Source organism: Eurypyga helias, unplaced genomic scaffold (genome assembly GCF_000690775.1).
Source record: "Eurypyga helias isolate BGI_N326 unplaced genomic scaffold, ASM69077v1 scaffold7644, whole genome shotgun sequence".
Classification (NCBI taxonomy): domain Eukaryota; kingdom Metazoa; phylum Chordata; class Aves; order Eurypygiformes; family Eurypygidae; genus Eurypyga; species Eurypyga helias.
Window position 1 is genome coordinate 1 of NW_010246746.1, and position 13996 is coordinate 13996.

The window sequence follows — 13996 nt, forward strand, 5'->3', positions numbered from 1 at the left end:
TTGCCCATGAGAGCCCCTGTGCCGCCGGCCCCAGAGCCATCCCTCCCTCACCGCTGTCAGGGGACATGCCTCTCCCCCACCAGCAGCTCCCTGCATCGAGAGGGCTCTGGCACCGCTGCTGTCACCTTTCCGAGCCACTGCTCCCACGGTTGTCCAGGCAGCGTCCCGCCTGCCCTACTTTCCTTTGGAGCCCATCCAGCCAGTGTGCAGCCATGCTGGAGTCTGCTCAGGAGCTCCTCTCCCCGCAGACAGAAGCCCCCTGCGAGTTGTTCAAGACAGTTGGGGAAAGACATGGGCAGGGTTGTCCCAGAAGGGCCCTGCAAGCCTGCTGGACTCAGTGTGCTGGGAGATGGGTGCATTTTCCTTGTGCTCAGGTGAGCCAGCCTTTCCCCAGGCACAATTTGGTGCTGGAGGTGTCCTCTAGGAAAACCCCATATCCAAGGGTGGACACCTGGGTCCTTGGGTGTCTGCCCACTGAGCTGACAGCAGGCAAGCAGCACAGACTCTGAGCATTGCATAGGGTAGAAGACTTAGACGTTGCACACCGCTGTCAGCACGAACCTCTCCTACTTTGGGCTGTGATGGTATCTCATTTCTGGAACACCATGGACACATCACCCCTTTCCAGGTGGCAACGGGCAGCCCTTTCATGGAGTCTAGTGGCCAGCTCCGAGCACTGAGCTCCTCAGAGGATGAGTGGTACCATCCCACAGTTGCTGATGGTACCACTGTGGGAGCTAGGACAGGGCCATCCAAGCCTTGTGGTGGGGATGGTGCCCATCCAGAGAAGTTGCACTAGAGAAAGCTGGGTCTGAGCTGAGTGGACGCCCTGCTTGGCAGCACTGTACATGCAGGTGGGTGTGCTTTCCTCCCTCCCTGTGTCTGCCAGTCCTGCTGGGATTTTGCTGTCTTGTCTCAGCACCCACCCATAACTCTGTGGGGGTAGCCTGCCAAGGCCAGACTTCAGTGAGACCTGTGCAGTCACATAGAGTGACAGGCTGCCCCTCTCAGAGCCCTTCACGCGGAGGGACAGAGGAGCATCAGGCAGCACAGATGTAGGCAGGAGGTCCTCAAACCCACTGGTCATGGGGCGTCTGGACAGGACATGAGGGCAGTGTAAGCACTGTCCCGCCCAGGCACTTGGTGAAGACCACCATCCCGGTAGCAGTCCCTGCTGCTGCTGTCTTGAGGTACCACTGGGGAAAGTTGCCATCTTTCTGTGCCCATGCCAGTCCAGGGCAGCAGCACCAAAAATGGAGCAGGCTCATGCTCCATAGCTTCCTGTTGCTTCTCCTTCCCCTTCAGCTCAGATGGGCAGCTCTCCTTAACAAACAGCATGTTAAAAAACATCAAATCCTGCCCATCCCTCCTTCTGGGCAGTGCCTGTTCCTGCCAACACCTTGCTTCTGGAGGGCTGTGGACTTTTCTTTCCCTGTGAAATGTTTGAACCAGAACATTTGGGACACCTGCCAGGGCAGCCATGGGCATGGCTCCCAACTGCACAAAGGGAATATGAATCCCCTTATGGAAAGCCCTTGATGAAGGGCCAAGGGTGCAAGGGGGGAAAACCCAGGAGCAGCAGGCACCCGCCACAGCCCCCTTTCTCCATGGAAGCACAGCAGAGAGGAGATGGAAATGAAGGGGCTGGCAGATGGGAGCCCTCCCATAGTGGGCACTGCTTTCCTTGAAGGGAAAAGGGAAGCGTTCACAGCCCCACTGCCTTCAGGGTGGCCCCACACACTTGTGTCCATGCTAGTCACCCAATCTGTCCCTCCCTGGGAGCTCCACTGCCCATGTCCCACCCAGCACAAGATGCACTCACTGTCCACCAGCCCCAAGGCACCTGTCCCACATCAGCCCTGTGGGCTACAGGGCCTCGTCCTGCCTTCCAGAGACAGAGCAGAATCTGCCACTGCCCTCACCACCCTCTGGGGCTTGCCCTGGGGAAAGGCTGCAGTGATGCTCACGGCCAGAGCCTATGCAAGGTGACTGTGGCCAGCCCTGCTGTGCTCCCACAGCCATCACAGCCCCTGTCCCAGGTGAAGCACTGTGAAACGCATCTGTCCTCTAAGCTGGTGGCCACACAGACCCCAGTGCAGGGTGAGCATGGGCACAGGCTGGGGCCATGCAAGGAGAAACGCCAGCCAGGGCACGTGCCTTTCTTGCTCTGGGGTGCAAGACCCTGCGCAGAGGAAGAGTAGAGACAGCTCTGCATCCTTCCAGGGTTTCTGCTTCATGTGCTTCCACTGCTTTGCACTTGGAAAATCCATCCAGAGTATCTGTGCTCCTGCTGCCCGTGGGTGCTACACCCAGCTTCAAAACTGGCTGTCAATGCTCAGGCTCTATGGGGAATGACTGGTTTGGATCTACAGCACACTGCAGGATAGTTTTGGGGGGAACTGAAAGGTGGGAGGCTGGACCTGCCCATGCCGTGGGGCAGAGCATCTCTCCGTGGCTACGACTGTGCCTGAAGGCAAGCAAGAAGCTCTGAGGAGCAGGGGGCTGCCAGGAGCAGAGTGTTGAGCCATGGCCCCAAAGCGGGGCTCAGCAAGATCCTCAGCAAGGCATGAGAATCTGGGAGAAGCAGTTGGGAACCGCATCCCAAGTCAATCGGGGAGGTCCAGGCTGGCTGCACGAGTAGAAACAAAGCTCCCCCCCTTCTTCACAGCACTGTGCCATATGCTGATGCTCAAGTCACCTCTCCATCCCATTGCAGCTGCCTCCCCCTGCACCCTAGGACATGCCTCTGCCACAGCACTCAGGGAGGGAGCTGGGCTGACGACAGGGGCAAGGAGGACGTGAGAAACCTCCTGTGTGCACGCTCAAGTGCTGCAGGATGGAAGAGGATGTAAAAAAATCAACCCAGCCCCTTCCATCTGAGTCAGTGGCTTTTGGCAGGCAGGAGGAGCTGGGGTGGGGGAGGGGCTCAGGAGGGACAGAGGCAAGAGAGGGGAAACAAAGGCATGTGGAAGTCTCCGTGGCCCAGAGCCAGCACCCTCGGTGCTGCACCCAGGCCAAGGCAGGACCAGCATCATCCCTGTGCCCCAGCAGGTTCTCCTTCCCAGGCTGGAGCAGCTGGGCTGGGCAGAGGCTGCCCAGATGCCCACAGAGCCCAGGGCAAGGAGGTGCCAGGGGCTCCTGGTGCTCTGACAAGGCCTCACTGTGTGCTCGGCCACGGCCAGCCCCAGACGCTGCCGCACCTTGGCTCAGGTCTGGCTCTGGCACTGAGTGCCTACCTTCACGCTGGTGAGATGCCAGTGGACCCTTTCAGGGTGAGGGGAGACGCTTCCAGGCAGCTGCAGCACGAGTTGGTAGCTGGCAGGAAAAGGCAGACTTTATCCCCTTGTCTCCCAAAGAAATGTGGTGGAGCCAACAAAGGCAGGATGGAGGTTCCCTGGCAGAGGCCAGGGATGCCTCTCCCACTTGGGGATGTTTCCCTGGAGACAGGGCAGGACCATGCACTGATGCCTCCACACGCGTCCCCTGTACTCCCAGGCACTTGGTAGCTCTTGCACAAAAAGGCCCTCAGTCCCGCCATGCAGCCCACTCCTGGCAGCTTCACCGCAGCCCAGCTGGGGCTGGCTCATGGGAGGCAGAAGGGGAATGGCCCTGGTGCCAGTCATGCTGGGCAAGGAGGGCATGAGGCCACCAGACCTGCAGCGCCACAGCTGCTGTGCCTTCTTGGGCAACAAAACCAAAGCCATGGAACTGCGACCAGACAGGGATGCAGGCAGCAGAACCCAGCATGGTGGCTCTGGCCCCAGCCTGGCCTTTTGCTGCAGCTTCTCAGCAGCTACTTGCAGGGCCCAGGCAGACCACAGCCCACCCCATCATCTGGGCATCCAGCCCTGGGCCTGGCAGCCCTGCACACAGCAGTGCAAAGCTTGTGGAGTTCTCTTCTTCCAGCCCCAGCTGCCCAGGAGTCAGACAACTCAGTGAGAGCGATGGGCTCTGCAGTGCTGTGCTCCTGCTGTACTTCCCGGACTCAGTGTGTCCCTCCCTTCACTCAGCATGTTCAAGTAACAACAGTAGCCCCATCCCCTGCCCTCTTCTGGGGCAGCCAGAGCAGGCGTCCTGCAATGGGAGACTCCCAGTAGTATGAGGGGATGGTGAACTTAAGATTTGTTCTGCTCAACAGGCTGCAGCCCTGGGAGGAGGGAGCTTTGGAGGGCTGGAGTGGCCCAAAGCACCAGGTTTCTGTACACACTGAAACAACATGGCAGGGATCCCTGGACATGCAGCCCAGGCTGCCAGAGTTCCCTATAAACTTGGTCTCTCATTCCACCAACAGGGCAGGTGCCCAGAGTCCTCCAAGACTTCCAAGGAGTGCTGAAGAGCTTCCCGGGAACCTTCCAACAGTGCAGGCCTAGAGGAGGGTCTCCTCTGCTGCCACTGTGTTCCTGCACTTTTGCTGATGAGAAAGGTCATGCAAGATCATGCAAGAGTTGCCTGTTTGGTCTCACCCCACACAGCAGGCACTGGTCAAGTTGGTTTGCATATGACCAGGATTCTCAGACCACAAACAAATTCAGATGCTGCTAAGAGGGATTTCAAGGTAACTTGTGCTCTCCTGAGTAGATGGGGGCCTGGAGACCAGAAAGAATTTGACATGTTTGCTATGCCTTTCAGGTAAGGCAGCAGCAGAAGAGCAGGCTGAGTGTGCCCCACTGAATGAGAAAGAATGGTCCTCTAAGGTAGCTGAAAGCAAGCTGCACCTCAAAGCCCAGCTGGTCCTCACCGTAGGCTGCAGGAGTGGCTTGCAGAAAACAGGAAATGTTGATCTTGTTGCCAAAAAATCAAATCCCGGATCCGATGCTGGTAACATGGAGTTTCAAGCCTTCACTTAAGGAACAGCAGCAATACATGACCCTTCAAAGATGTGCAGGCAGGACCGTGTCCCTCGCACCAGGAGAGGGACTGATCACCATGAGCTCAGGTGTTCTTGTTCCACTCAGCCAAGAGAAACTTGGTGAATCCATACATTGTGGGGGGTCACCAGCAGAGACCTCGGGTTCCTGGGTAGGGCTGGCACTTCAGCAAGGGAAGCAGCAAGGAATCATGGTCCTGCTGACAGAAGACCTTCGGGGCTGTGTGCTGCAGTGGACAAGAGACTGAGGCAAAGTTGGCCTGCAACAATCATCGTCACAAGACCCAGAAGGTTGTTAAAAGCATGCCTTATTATTAAATACATAAATTAGCAACCTTACCAATAGAAATATGTATGGTACAAAGTATCTAGGCGACAGCTGTGGAAGAAGTCTCCAAACCAGATGACTCTTAATGATGGGCATAATGGGGGGATTTAAGGTGATCTTAAAGGGGATATTGTACAAAATGTGACTCGTGTACTTAGTATTTCTGCTGTAAGAAACAGCTGGAAGCAGAGAGAAAGACTGAGGGAAGACTGAGCAGAGATGTGCTACCAACAAGCCTAACTGTAGCATAAAGGTCTAACAAGGCTGCAGCAGGTGAGAAATTCGACAGGCAGCTGTAACAGCCTCCAAAGCTGCAGCGGGAACATCCCTGTTAGATGCAAGGGAAGGACACACTCACTGGAGAGGGGTGTGAAGCAGAAGAGTGGTGCAACCTCCACCCTTGAAGATTTTAAGAGCTCAGCTGGAAAAGGCCCTGAAGAATGTGATACAGCTGCTGAGTACACCTTGCTTGAGGCAGGTTATTTAGATGACCTCCAGAGGTCATTTTGTTCCTATGTTTTTTGAAAGGCACTACTAAAAGCTAATGTTCCACATAAGTCTACTTAACAAGGTTACAGGAAAAAAAAACCCAACTCATTTATACTAGGATGTCCAGGACAAGATCCTGACTGAAGGCAGTTGGTCTCACTGTGTGCTGTTACAAGGACCTGGAATTCAGGTAATAAGGAGGTATCTTCCCTCTCTTCTGCAGTATGTAGAACCTGATAGTTCTCCAGGACTAAATAACGTTAGTGCTTAAGATTTTCTGTGCAACAGATGTTTAATTGGAATTTTTTTTTTTTTTTTTTTTTTTGCGCAAAACATCTATAACACATTCAGCTGTCAAAAGAACACCAACAGTCCATTTCATTGGATGTTCCCGGAGGTGGGCACCTCTTGGTCATACCATGTTGCTTCAAACCCCCAGCCTACAGGGGATTTCGGTTTTCTGAGCACCAAATTTATGGACATCTTGTCCTACCAGACCTGAGAAGCTGGCTAGCCAGTGAACTCAAACCAAGTCACCACATGTGACTAGCTGGAGCTCTGCTAGGAGCTGCAGCCTCCAACTAGGACGACAAGGGAAAGGCATTGTCCTTGCTGCTGACCCAGGGCCAGATGTGACTCAGCAATGCAGAGCTCCAAAGGCTCCAAATTTCAGCACCCTAATAAAATTATCTGGAAGACCAAGTTGATCAAAGCAATGCAAACCTGAGGGAGCAACAACAGAACAGAGGGTGACTATTTTCAGCTGGTCAAGTTGTTCTTCTGCTGTTGCAATTATGTCTCAAAGAAACAGCAGCAAGAGTGCAATAAGGTGACTACTAGATAAGAAACTGAACTCCAGCTTTCTCCCTCTGATGATCACAACCCACTGCAAGCAGCCTAGGAGGCCATCCACTTCTGAAAGAGCCTCAGCCTCTCTTAGCTTGGTGACAACTCCACCTGCTTACACAGACCTCAGATTTGGGAACCTCACTGCGCTAACAAGTGTCATGCAAGTATCTCCAACCCTCTCAAAATGACCCATCCCCCCCACTCACACTCGGGCTGTGTTTTGATCTCCTCCATTTAGCTCAAAATCCTGAATTGCCCAAGTTCAGTATCTTTGCAGGCTGAGTCCTGACCTCCTCTTCCATAGCTCAAGGTTTATTTTTAAGCTGCTGAGAGGTTCTTCCTTGAGACAACCTGCTAGGCAGGATGTTCTGGCCTTCCAGGTTTAGCGTATGAACATACCCCAATGCAAAAAGAGTACTCACACTTTTACCTCATTAAAAACACACAGCAACCTTCCGATCATATCAGGCACAGTTCCTATTTCTTTTAAAAATAAATATTTATAAACAAAAGGAAGAGATTCAGAGAACTACGTGTTAAAAATCTTCCTGCAAACAGCACAAATGTTGTTTTCATGTAAAGTCACAAGAACAGAGTTGTACACCAACACCACATAAGTACTGCCTAAAACCCCTCTCTCCTCATCAGCTGCCATAGTCCTCCACTGCAGGAACACACATCTGTCATCGCAGCAATCGGCTCCTCTGCACTTCTGCAGGACTTGTACTGGGGCTGCTCAATCTCCTTTCGTGATCAAGTCCTCGATATATGCATCCAGTTCATCATCTGTATTAATATCAATATCCTGAAACCAAAGGCACAAAAAATACCAGTGAAAAATGAGTCTTGAAGAACAGTGCAAGAACAGACAACACAGAGCAGCACAGCATCCTCTAGGATACCTGTCCCTGATCAGCCTTTATGCCCTGACTTCCATCACTCTCCAGCTGCTGACAACTGTGCCTGGCTCTCCTTGTTAGAGCCTGACGGACAACACCTGCCAACCAGTCACCACTTGATGCTCAAACAATGAACTCGGGCAATCATTTATTGTGCTGATCAGGGTCAAGTTAACTATTTTTTTTTAGCTAAAGCTCCTAATAGGGAGCAACTGCTTCCACCTGCTTTCAGTACCTTTCCACTGGGTGGTGTTAGCTTTATTTGAAGTATTTTTTTATATTTAAATAAAAGATTAAAATAAAGACATATTTGCTATTTTAACATTTAATAGTATATTAATAAGTAAATTTCATCATAAATATTTTTTACATTAAGTGTTATTTGTTTAAAGGTTTGCATTTCTATACATGCGGTTCAGAATCTAGCACCACCTTTCTGCCCAAGAAAGGGGCAGAAATTTGCTGCAGAAAACTGCCTATGCCCAGGGAAAGTCTCTTGCAGCCTCATTTTCATATCAGAAGCAGAAAAAATAGAAGTTGTACACTATGTACATGCCATGAAAAATCCATCTGTGAAAATTAACACTCAGGACTCCCAAGGGCAGGGTCCCAAAAGGTGGGCAGCAAGAGCAGCTGTGCACTCAGATGCTTCTGATGGTCTACGCCCAAGTTGTACCCAAATGAAAAAGAGCTAAAGATCAGTTAAATGCTGGACTAAAACATCTCAGGTGCCTGAAGGGGCCTGGGGAAGGCTGCTTCTCATAGGGCAGCTCTGGTTTTGCACCCCTTTCCTCACCCACCTCCTGCACTTTCTGTAGGAGGGACACAATGTTAGTCCTCAGCTTCTGCAGTTTCTCCTCAGTTTCCTTCAGCTTTCTCTCTGAGTAGCGAAGGTTTTCTTCACAGGCTTTGGCCCGGGCGTCAGCACGTGTCTGATATGAATTGCACAGGTTCTGCAGACCTACTTCATACTGTTTGAAATACTCTTTCTGTAGATGACAGAACACAACAGATGACACATTAAGAACAAGCACTGTCAAGAAAACCCCAGCACTCGCAGTTTGTAGAAGAGTCCAGCTACTGGCATTTGGTCGTGGTAGGTGGTTGCCTAACACCACGTCACTGCACACAGTTGTTACCATGCTCACATTCACATTTCCAATTTGCCTACTGCAGGCAGCACAAAAATCATACGAGTTTTCACATTCCTTAAAGATCAGAACTGCAACAAAAGCCGTCTGAATCGGATTAAGGATGCAGCATGTTTTAAAAAGCCTAAAACTACACTTACAATGCAGAAAGATCTGACAGCCTCTGTACGCAGGAATTTCATTAGTATAGACCACCCAGACAACACAGCTTATAATTGTGCTGTAGGAACATCTACACTTGCAGAAAAGTCCAGAACAGACCAACATTTCCTGCAGAAGCAGCAGGATCAGTAAGTAACTCAAGCAGATGCCTGAATTAACAGAGAGAAAAGAGGAAGACTCAAGAGAGACTTCCAGTATATACATTGCAAGTGAGGGCTTTTTGAAGACTACCAAATAAGCAGTGGCTTTTGTAATTTGATGGCTTTTTTCACCTACAGCTGCCTCCTGAAAAGGCCAGTACCATTTCTCCACATTACAGCCTGCACTGGACCTTCCAGGACCAAGCATGCAGATACTGGTGCAGGCTCAGCCCCATCTGATTCTTGCTTAGATAAACGAGGCCACACTAAACGCCTTAAGATGTACAGCTGGCTCACAGGCAGTCAGTCTGCTCACCTGGAGAAGCATGATGGGGGTTGGCCTCCATGTTCTCTCCCTTTTTTAAGACTGCCTCCACATAAGTTACGTTTATAAGTCTGGGGGGGAAACAAACAGGTATGCCTACATCCTATTTCTTCAAACCTCTAACATGGCCTCTCTATTTTTAAAAGCTTAACAGCAATGGACAAGAAGTAAGGATAGTACCAGCCAACAGATTTCCCACACAGATGTATGATAGTTTTAAAAATATGCAGAAAACAACTGTCAAAAGACCCAAGGCATATTTCAGAGGCTCTCATCCTTATTCTCAGCTACGTTTTTCTCTTAAGGATCTAAATAACCTTTTGGAGAGTGCAATCTGGCATCAACAGGATGCACACCTGCCGTAAGAATGGAATGTGTGTGGTGAAAAACCCCAAAACTTACTTTTCTAGAAATACTGAACTCACCAAGGGGAATGCCAACAACCCTTCAGAGCTCATGGAACTCAGCTCCGTCTTGGAGATAGGAAAATTTGGAGGCAAGAAGTACCGCAAACAATTTCTATGCAGGAAAGAAAAACACAAAGCCAGAATGAAGAGTTTAAAAGACTAAAGCAATCAGACAGCAGCAGCTCACAAGAACTGCAGTGAACCCACCGAAGGGTCTGGGCTAGTAAGTCTACTGTTTCTTGGCTGCTGCTGGGACCAGTGGTGTCTGGCTCAATTCTGACACAGTCTGAGGTAGAAGGTTCAGCCACAATAACCTCCTCTTCCTGCTGCGTATCTGGAGCCTGGTACTCAGGAGAGGGAGGCTTCATCAACCTCACATCCTCACTGCCCTTCTCTACCCTGAAAAGAAAGTATTAAGGGAAAGTCAGATATTTTTTTCTACCCTGGCCATACCTGAAACACCGTTACCAGCTTCATCAGAACCTGTATCCAGCTGTCACTCTGAGACCTCTAGATCAACAGCTAGATCTAGACCACTAGATCAACAGCTGCTTCCACAGCAACAGCAGACTGTATGAGTGGGAATGACATGCTCATTCCTTACTAAACAGCAGGACAATCCTCAGCACACACGTGCTCCCTGACATGACAGCAGCATATTTGTCTTCAGCATCTATGGAAGTAAAATGGGGTCTTCATCCTGAAAGCAAACAAGTTTCCAAAATCCAGCAGCTAAAGATAGTTACCAGCGATCCCTTGGTGTAGTGTCTGTAGGAACATAATCAAACTTCACCTTCCAGCGTACTGCATGCTTGCCCATTTCCACAGCTGTGACACGGCCTGTGAACCACTCCCTGTTCACACGCACCTCCACATGCAGCCCTTTATCTGCAAGGAGGATGACAGTAAAGATGTTTGCAAACACTCAGATGCTGGAAAGCACATGCTGCATGAGCTCTAAAGAAGACTGCCACCCTCAGTGGGGGCAAATCTAAACCTGTGACAATTCCTTCAAATAGTATGTAAACCATAAAAACACTACTGTTGCACAGTTCAACTCCTATTTACACACATTAAGATCCAAGGAAATTATAGGGCATTTTCAGACAGAAGGTTTCTCCTGTACTTCGAGCTTTTAGACATGGGTTCTCCAGGCTCGTGCTGGCCACTAGGACAATTTGCTATGTGTTCCTTGTGAGTCGCTTTCCAGACAGTTCCTTGGGAACAAGCTGAAGAAATGCCCTGCTCTGGCAGAATATGCAATACCATCCCTGGCTATCATCTTTCCTGGGTCTCTCGACCGATCTTCTCTCACAGCAGCACAGCAGGTCTAGATACAGTATCAAGCATTTCCCAGCTCCACCATCCATTCAGTTAGGAAGGGTGAGCACATCAGTCTGCACCACGCAGCCAAGCATCATGCCCATTAACGTGATGCAGTCCTCAGATTACAAATCTTCCTACACCACAACTGCCTCTTGTCTAATCAAGGGGTTCCTGGGCAAAATATTTCATGCAAGTTAGTTGTTTTGGGGACCCAAACTTACATTAATTCTTATTTTTAAAAGATCATTAATGAAACCACATCTTTGAACAGACCAGTAAGTCTAGTTCTGCAATGGTTCTTTTTCACTGTGTGAAATACTGGAGGTAGTTCAAGTGTCCATTTCTCACCTTTCTGAGCTTTCTTCAGTTCTGCCAGCTCTTCTTCCCCAGCGCTGTCTGTGAGCTGTGAGCAGAGAAAGCTCAGATTAGCTGCCTCCCAACAAGGTTATAAACACATGATGAATACCTTTTGCTGAGGAAACCAGTGCACTCTCACCTCTACCACCACCTCACTGGAATCATTCTTCTCTTCTTTCACTGCCACAAATTTGCCTCGTTTTGTCTTCTGCTTCTTGAGCTCCTTCTCCTCCTCAGACCCGTCCTCTGTGGTGTTCAAGGTCCTCTTCCGAGCAGTGGAGGCCTGTAGGAAGCAAACAAGCTCTAGCTACAATTCCAGCATGCTACCAACCAAAACCTTCTTTCAGCCAAGTTAAAAAAAAAGAAATGCTCAGCATCTGGTATTTCATTTGGTAGTTAATTAGCTGTTCCATAAGGTTTTAGCAGGTGTTATGTGATTATGCAAATATTCAACCTGTCACTCCACATTCTTTTTATTCTCGGGAAACAGTTGGGTCTAAGAAGGTCAGAGATGAAACAAGTCTTCATGAGGGGTGTAATGTAAAAGTTATCTTGTCCTGCACAAGGACTACAGTGCAAATTCCATGCAGCCGAGCAAGACAGGCTGTGCAGAACACTAGGCAAGGAGCTGACAGTTTTCATTCCATCAAGTCTCACCTGCGGGCATTTGACAGTGGCAGATTTCTTTAGTGCTGGTACCTTGGCAGCTTTTGGACTGGGTGTCTCACATGAGCTTTTGGGGTTCTGCAGGACAGCAGAGGGTGGTTTCATTGTTGTACCTGATTTGGCAAGAGTTTTTAAAGTGCTGTTAGACTTTTCAGCTGTCACAGTGTGCTGGTGTGTCCTGGAAGTGCTGGCCTCTTCCTTAGAAAGCATGCTTGCTAGTTTGGGAGTACTGATATTTGGCCAAACCGAAGAGCTCTTTTTCAGCTGACTCATAGACTTGGGAAGAGGTGTAGGTGGTGGTGGTCTGCTGGGAGCATTCTTGATTACATCAGGTAAAGGAGGGGATCGTGGGCGCTGAGGTCGGGTCTGTGACTGGGTGTTCTGAAAAAAATGAGGGTACAGAGAGAGAAAGGATGGAAGAGTCAGGCATTGCTTTTCAGAGCAGCTAAGGACAGCACAGAAGAGTACAAAGCCTACAGCAGTATCCCATTTACCTCCCCAGCAGGCCGTGTGGTCACTTCCAGAGGCAGTTTTTTTAAGTCAACTTGAGATCGAATTGGAACCATTTTCTATTAAAAAAAATAATTTAAAAATTAGAAAGGCCATCTTTAAAAGCTGTCAGGGCCTGCCTGATTCCAGGCTAGCAAACAGTTCCCAGCTTAAAGTCAACCACTATAAGAACATGTGTTCTCTGTTCTTTCCTGTTATTAAAACAACCCCTACCCCATGAAGGAACACAGATGCCATTGGAAGCTGAGACAGACATGACTTGGCATCAGCCATTTGCACTAGGAGGTCCCTTAAAACTTCTGTGCTTAGCTGGAGACCTCCAGATTCACCTGCAGAGCTTCCAGCTTTTCCTGCTGCTGGCGGATTTTCTCTGTCAGGTGCTTCTGCTTTTCCTCGTGTGACTTCAAGTCTTTTTTCAGAGTTCCTAGTGGTACCTTCTGCTTCTGCTCTGCAGCTTCACACCTAGCACGAAAGGAATGCAGGACCACCTCAGCAATGACAGCAGAACCTGCACTGTCTCACACACACAGCACTGTCTCCATATCCCATGCTCCAAATGCAGCAGTAAACCCACTTTCCTTTCCACAGTAGCTACAGTCTCAAAAACAGTGTTTTTTTTCTTGGGAAACCCATACACAATTTAAAGATCAAAAGCATACTTGTTAAAAACCAAGTTATTTACAACTAGGAATTACCAATTCAGAGCCCAGAATCTAAACAAAACTTAGGAACAGCTATCACTGGTTTTCTATGCCTCCCTGCGACCTGGGTTAGGGATATTAGTAGGAAACTCCCTGGCCCGGTGTGGCCCTCAGACTACTACCCACTTTTGGTCATCCAAGCTGGCAGTGACAAGATACAGAGAAAAGTCTGAAAGCGATTAAAAAGGCCTGCAGGTCATTAGGGAGACTGGTTGCAGGATCGGGAGCACAGGCAGTGTTTTCCTCGATCCCTTCAGTGGCAGGGAAGGATGCTGAAAGAAACAGGAAAACACATCTGATTAACACATGGCTCAAGGGCTGGTGCCACCAACAGAATTCGGGGGTTTTTGATCACAGGGAGGTTTACACAGCACCGGGTCTACTGGCAACAGATGGGGTTCAGCTGTCTCGAAGGGGAAAAAGGATCCTGGCCCATGAATTGGCAGGGCTTATAGGAAGGGCTTTAGAGTAGATTCGAAGGGGACGGGACTGGGCTGGCCAGAGAGGAGCCCGTCCACAGTATACCGGTGCTTGTGGGACGGTGTGCTGGCAAGGCTGTTCAATCTGCCCTCTAAGCTGAGGAGGAAGATGGGCATGCATCCACCTGGGGAATGCATCAGGTCAGCCCGGCTTGGCACCAAGGCTCCTTAGCTACCTCCAAAGTCAGTAACAAGAAGGCAGCCCATGCTGGAGCTGTGTATGACAATGGTATATCCTCCCGCTCTCCTCCAGGAAAACCTGCACGCTTGGCCACCTCTCTGAAATGCCCCTACACTAACACACGCAGCATGGGGAACAAGGAGGAATTAGAGATCTGTG

The 13996-nt window shown here is 49.8% G+C and overlaps 1 protein-coding gene across 1 annotated transcript; it reads right to left on the bottom strand.

Moving 5' to 3' along the window:
• Window positions 1-7113: 7113 nt before the first annotated feature.
• LOC104508775 (MORC family CW-type zinc finger protein 2-like) lies at window positions 7114-13773 on the bottom strand. Its single transcript, XM_010150503.1, has 11 exons — window positions 13703-13773; window positions 12806-12938; window positions 12461-12535; window positions 11958-12347; window positions 11440-11583; window positions 11292-11346; window positions 10364-10505; window positions 9825-10016; window positions 9636-9729; window positions 8233-8421; window positions 7114-7338 (listed from the first exon to the last, which is right to left on the bottom strand). The coding sequence occupies exons 1-11, from the start codon at window positions 13771-13773 to the stop codon at window positions 7270-7272; spliced, it is 1554 nt and encodes a 517-aa protein (XP_010148805.1). The 3' UTR covers window positions 7114-7269.
• Between the last annotated feature and the right edge of the window lie 223 nt (window positions 13774-13996).

Excerpts from the sequence above, each read along its gene's own strand:
- LOC104508775 (XM_010150503.1), bottom strand. The coding sequence starts at position 13,773 with ATGCCCATCTTCCTCCTCAGCTTAGAGGGCAGATTGAACAGCCTTGCC. Across the intron at positions 10,506-11,291 it reads ACTGAAGAAAGCTCAGAAAG|ATAAAGGGCTGCATGTGGAG; the intron begins GTGAGAAATGGA and ends TCCTCCTTGCAG. Across the intron at positions 7,339-8,232 it reads TCCTACAGAAAGTGCAGGAG|GATATTGATATTAATACAGA; the intron begins GTGGGTGAGGAA and ends CTTTGGTTTCAG.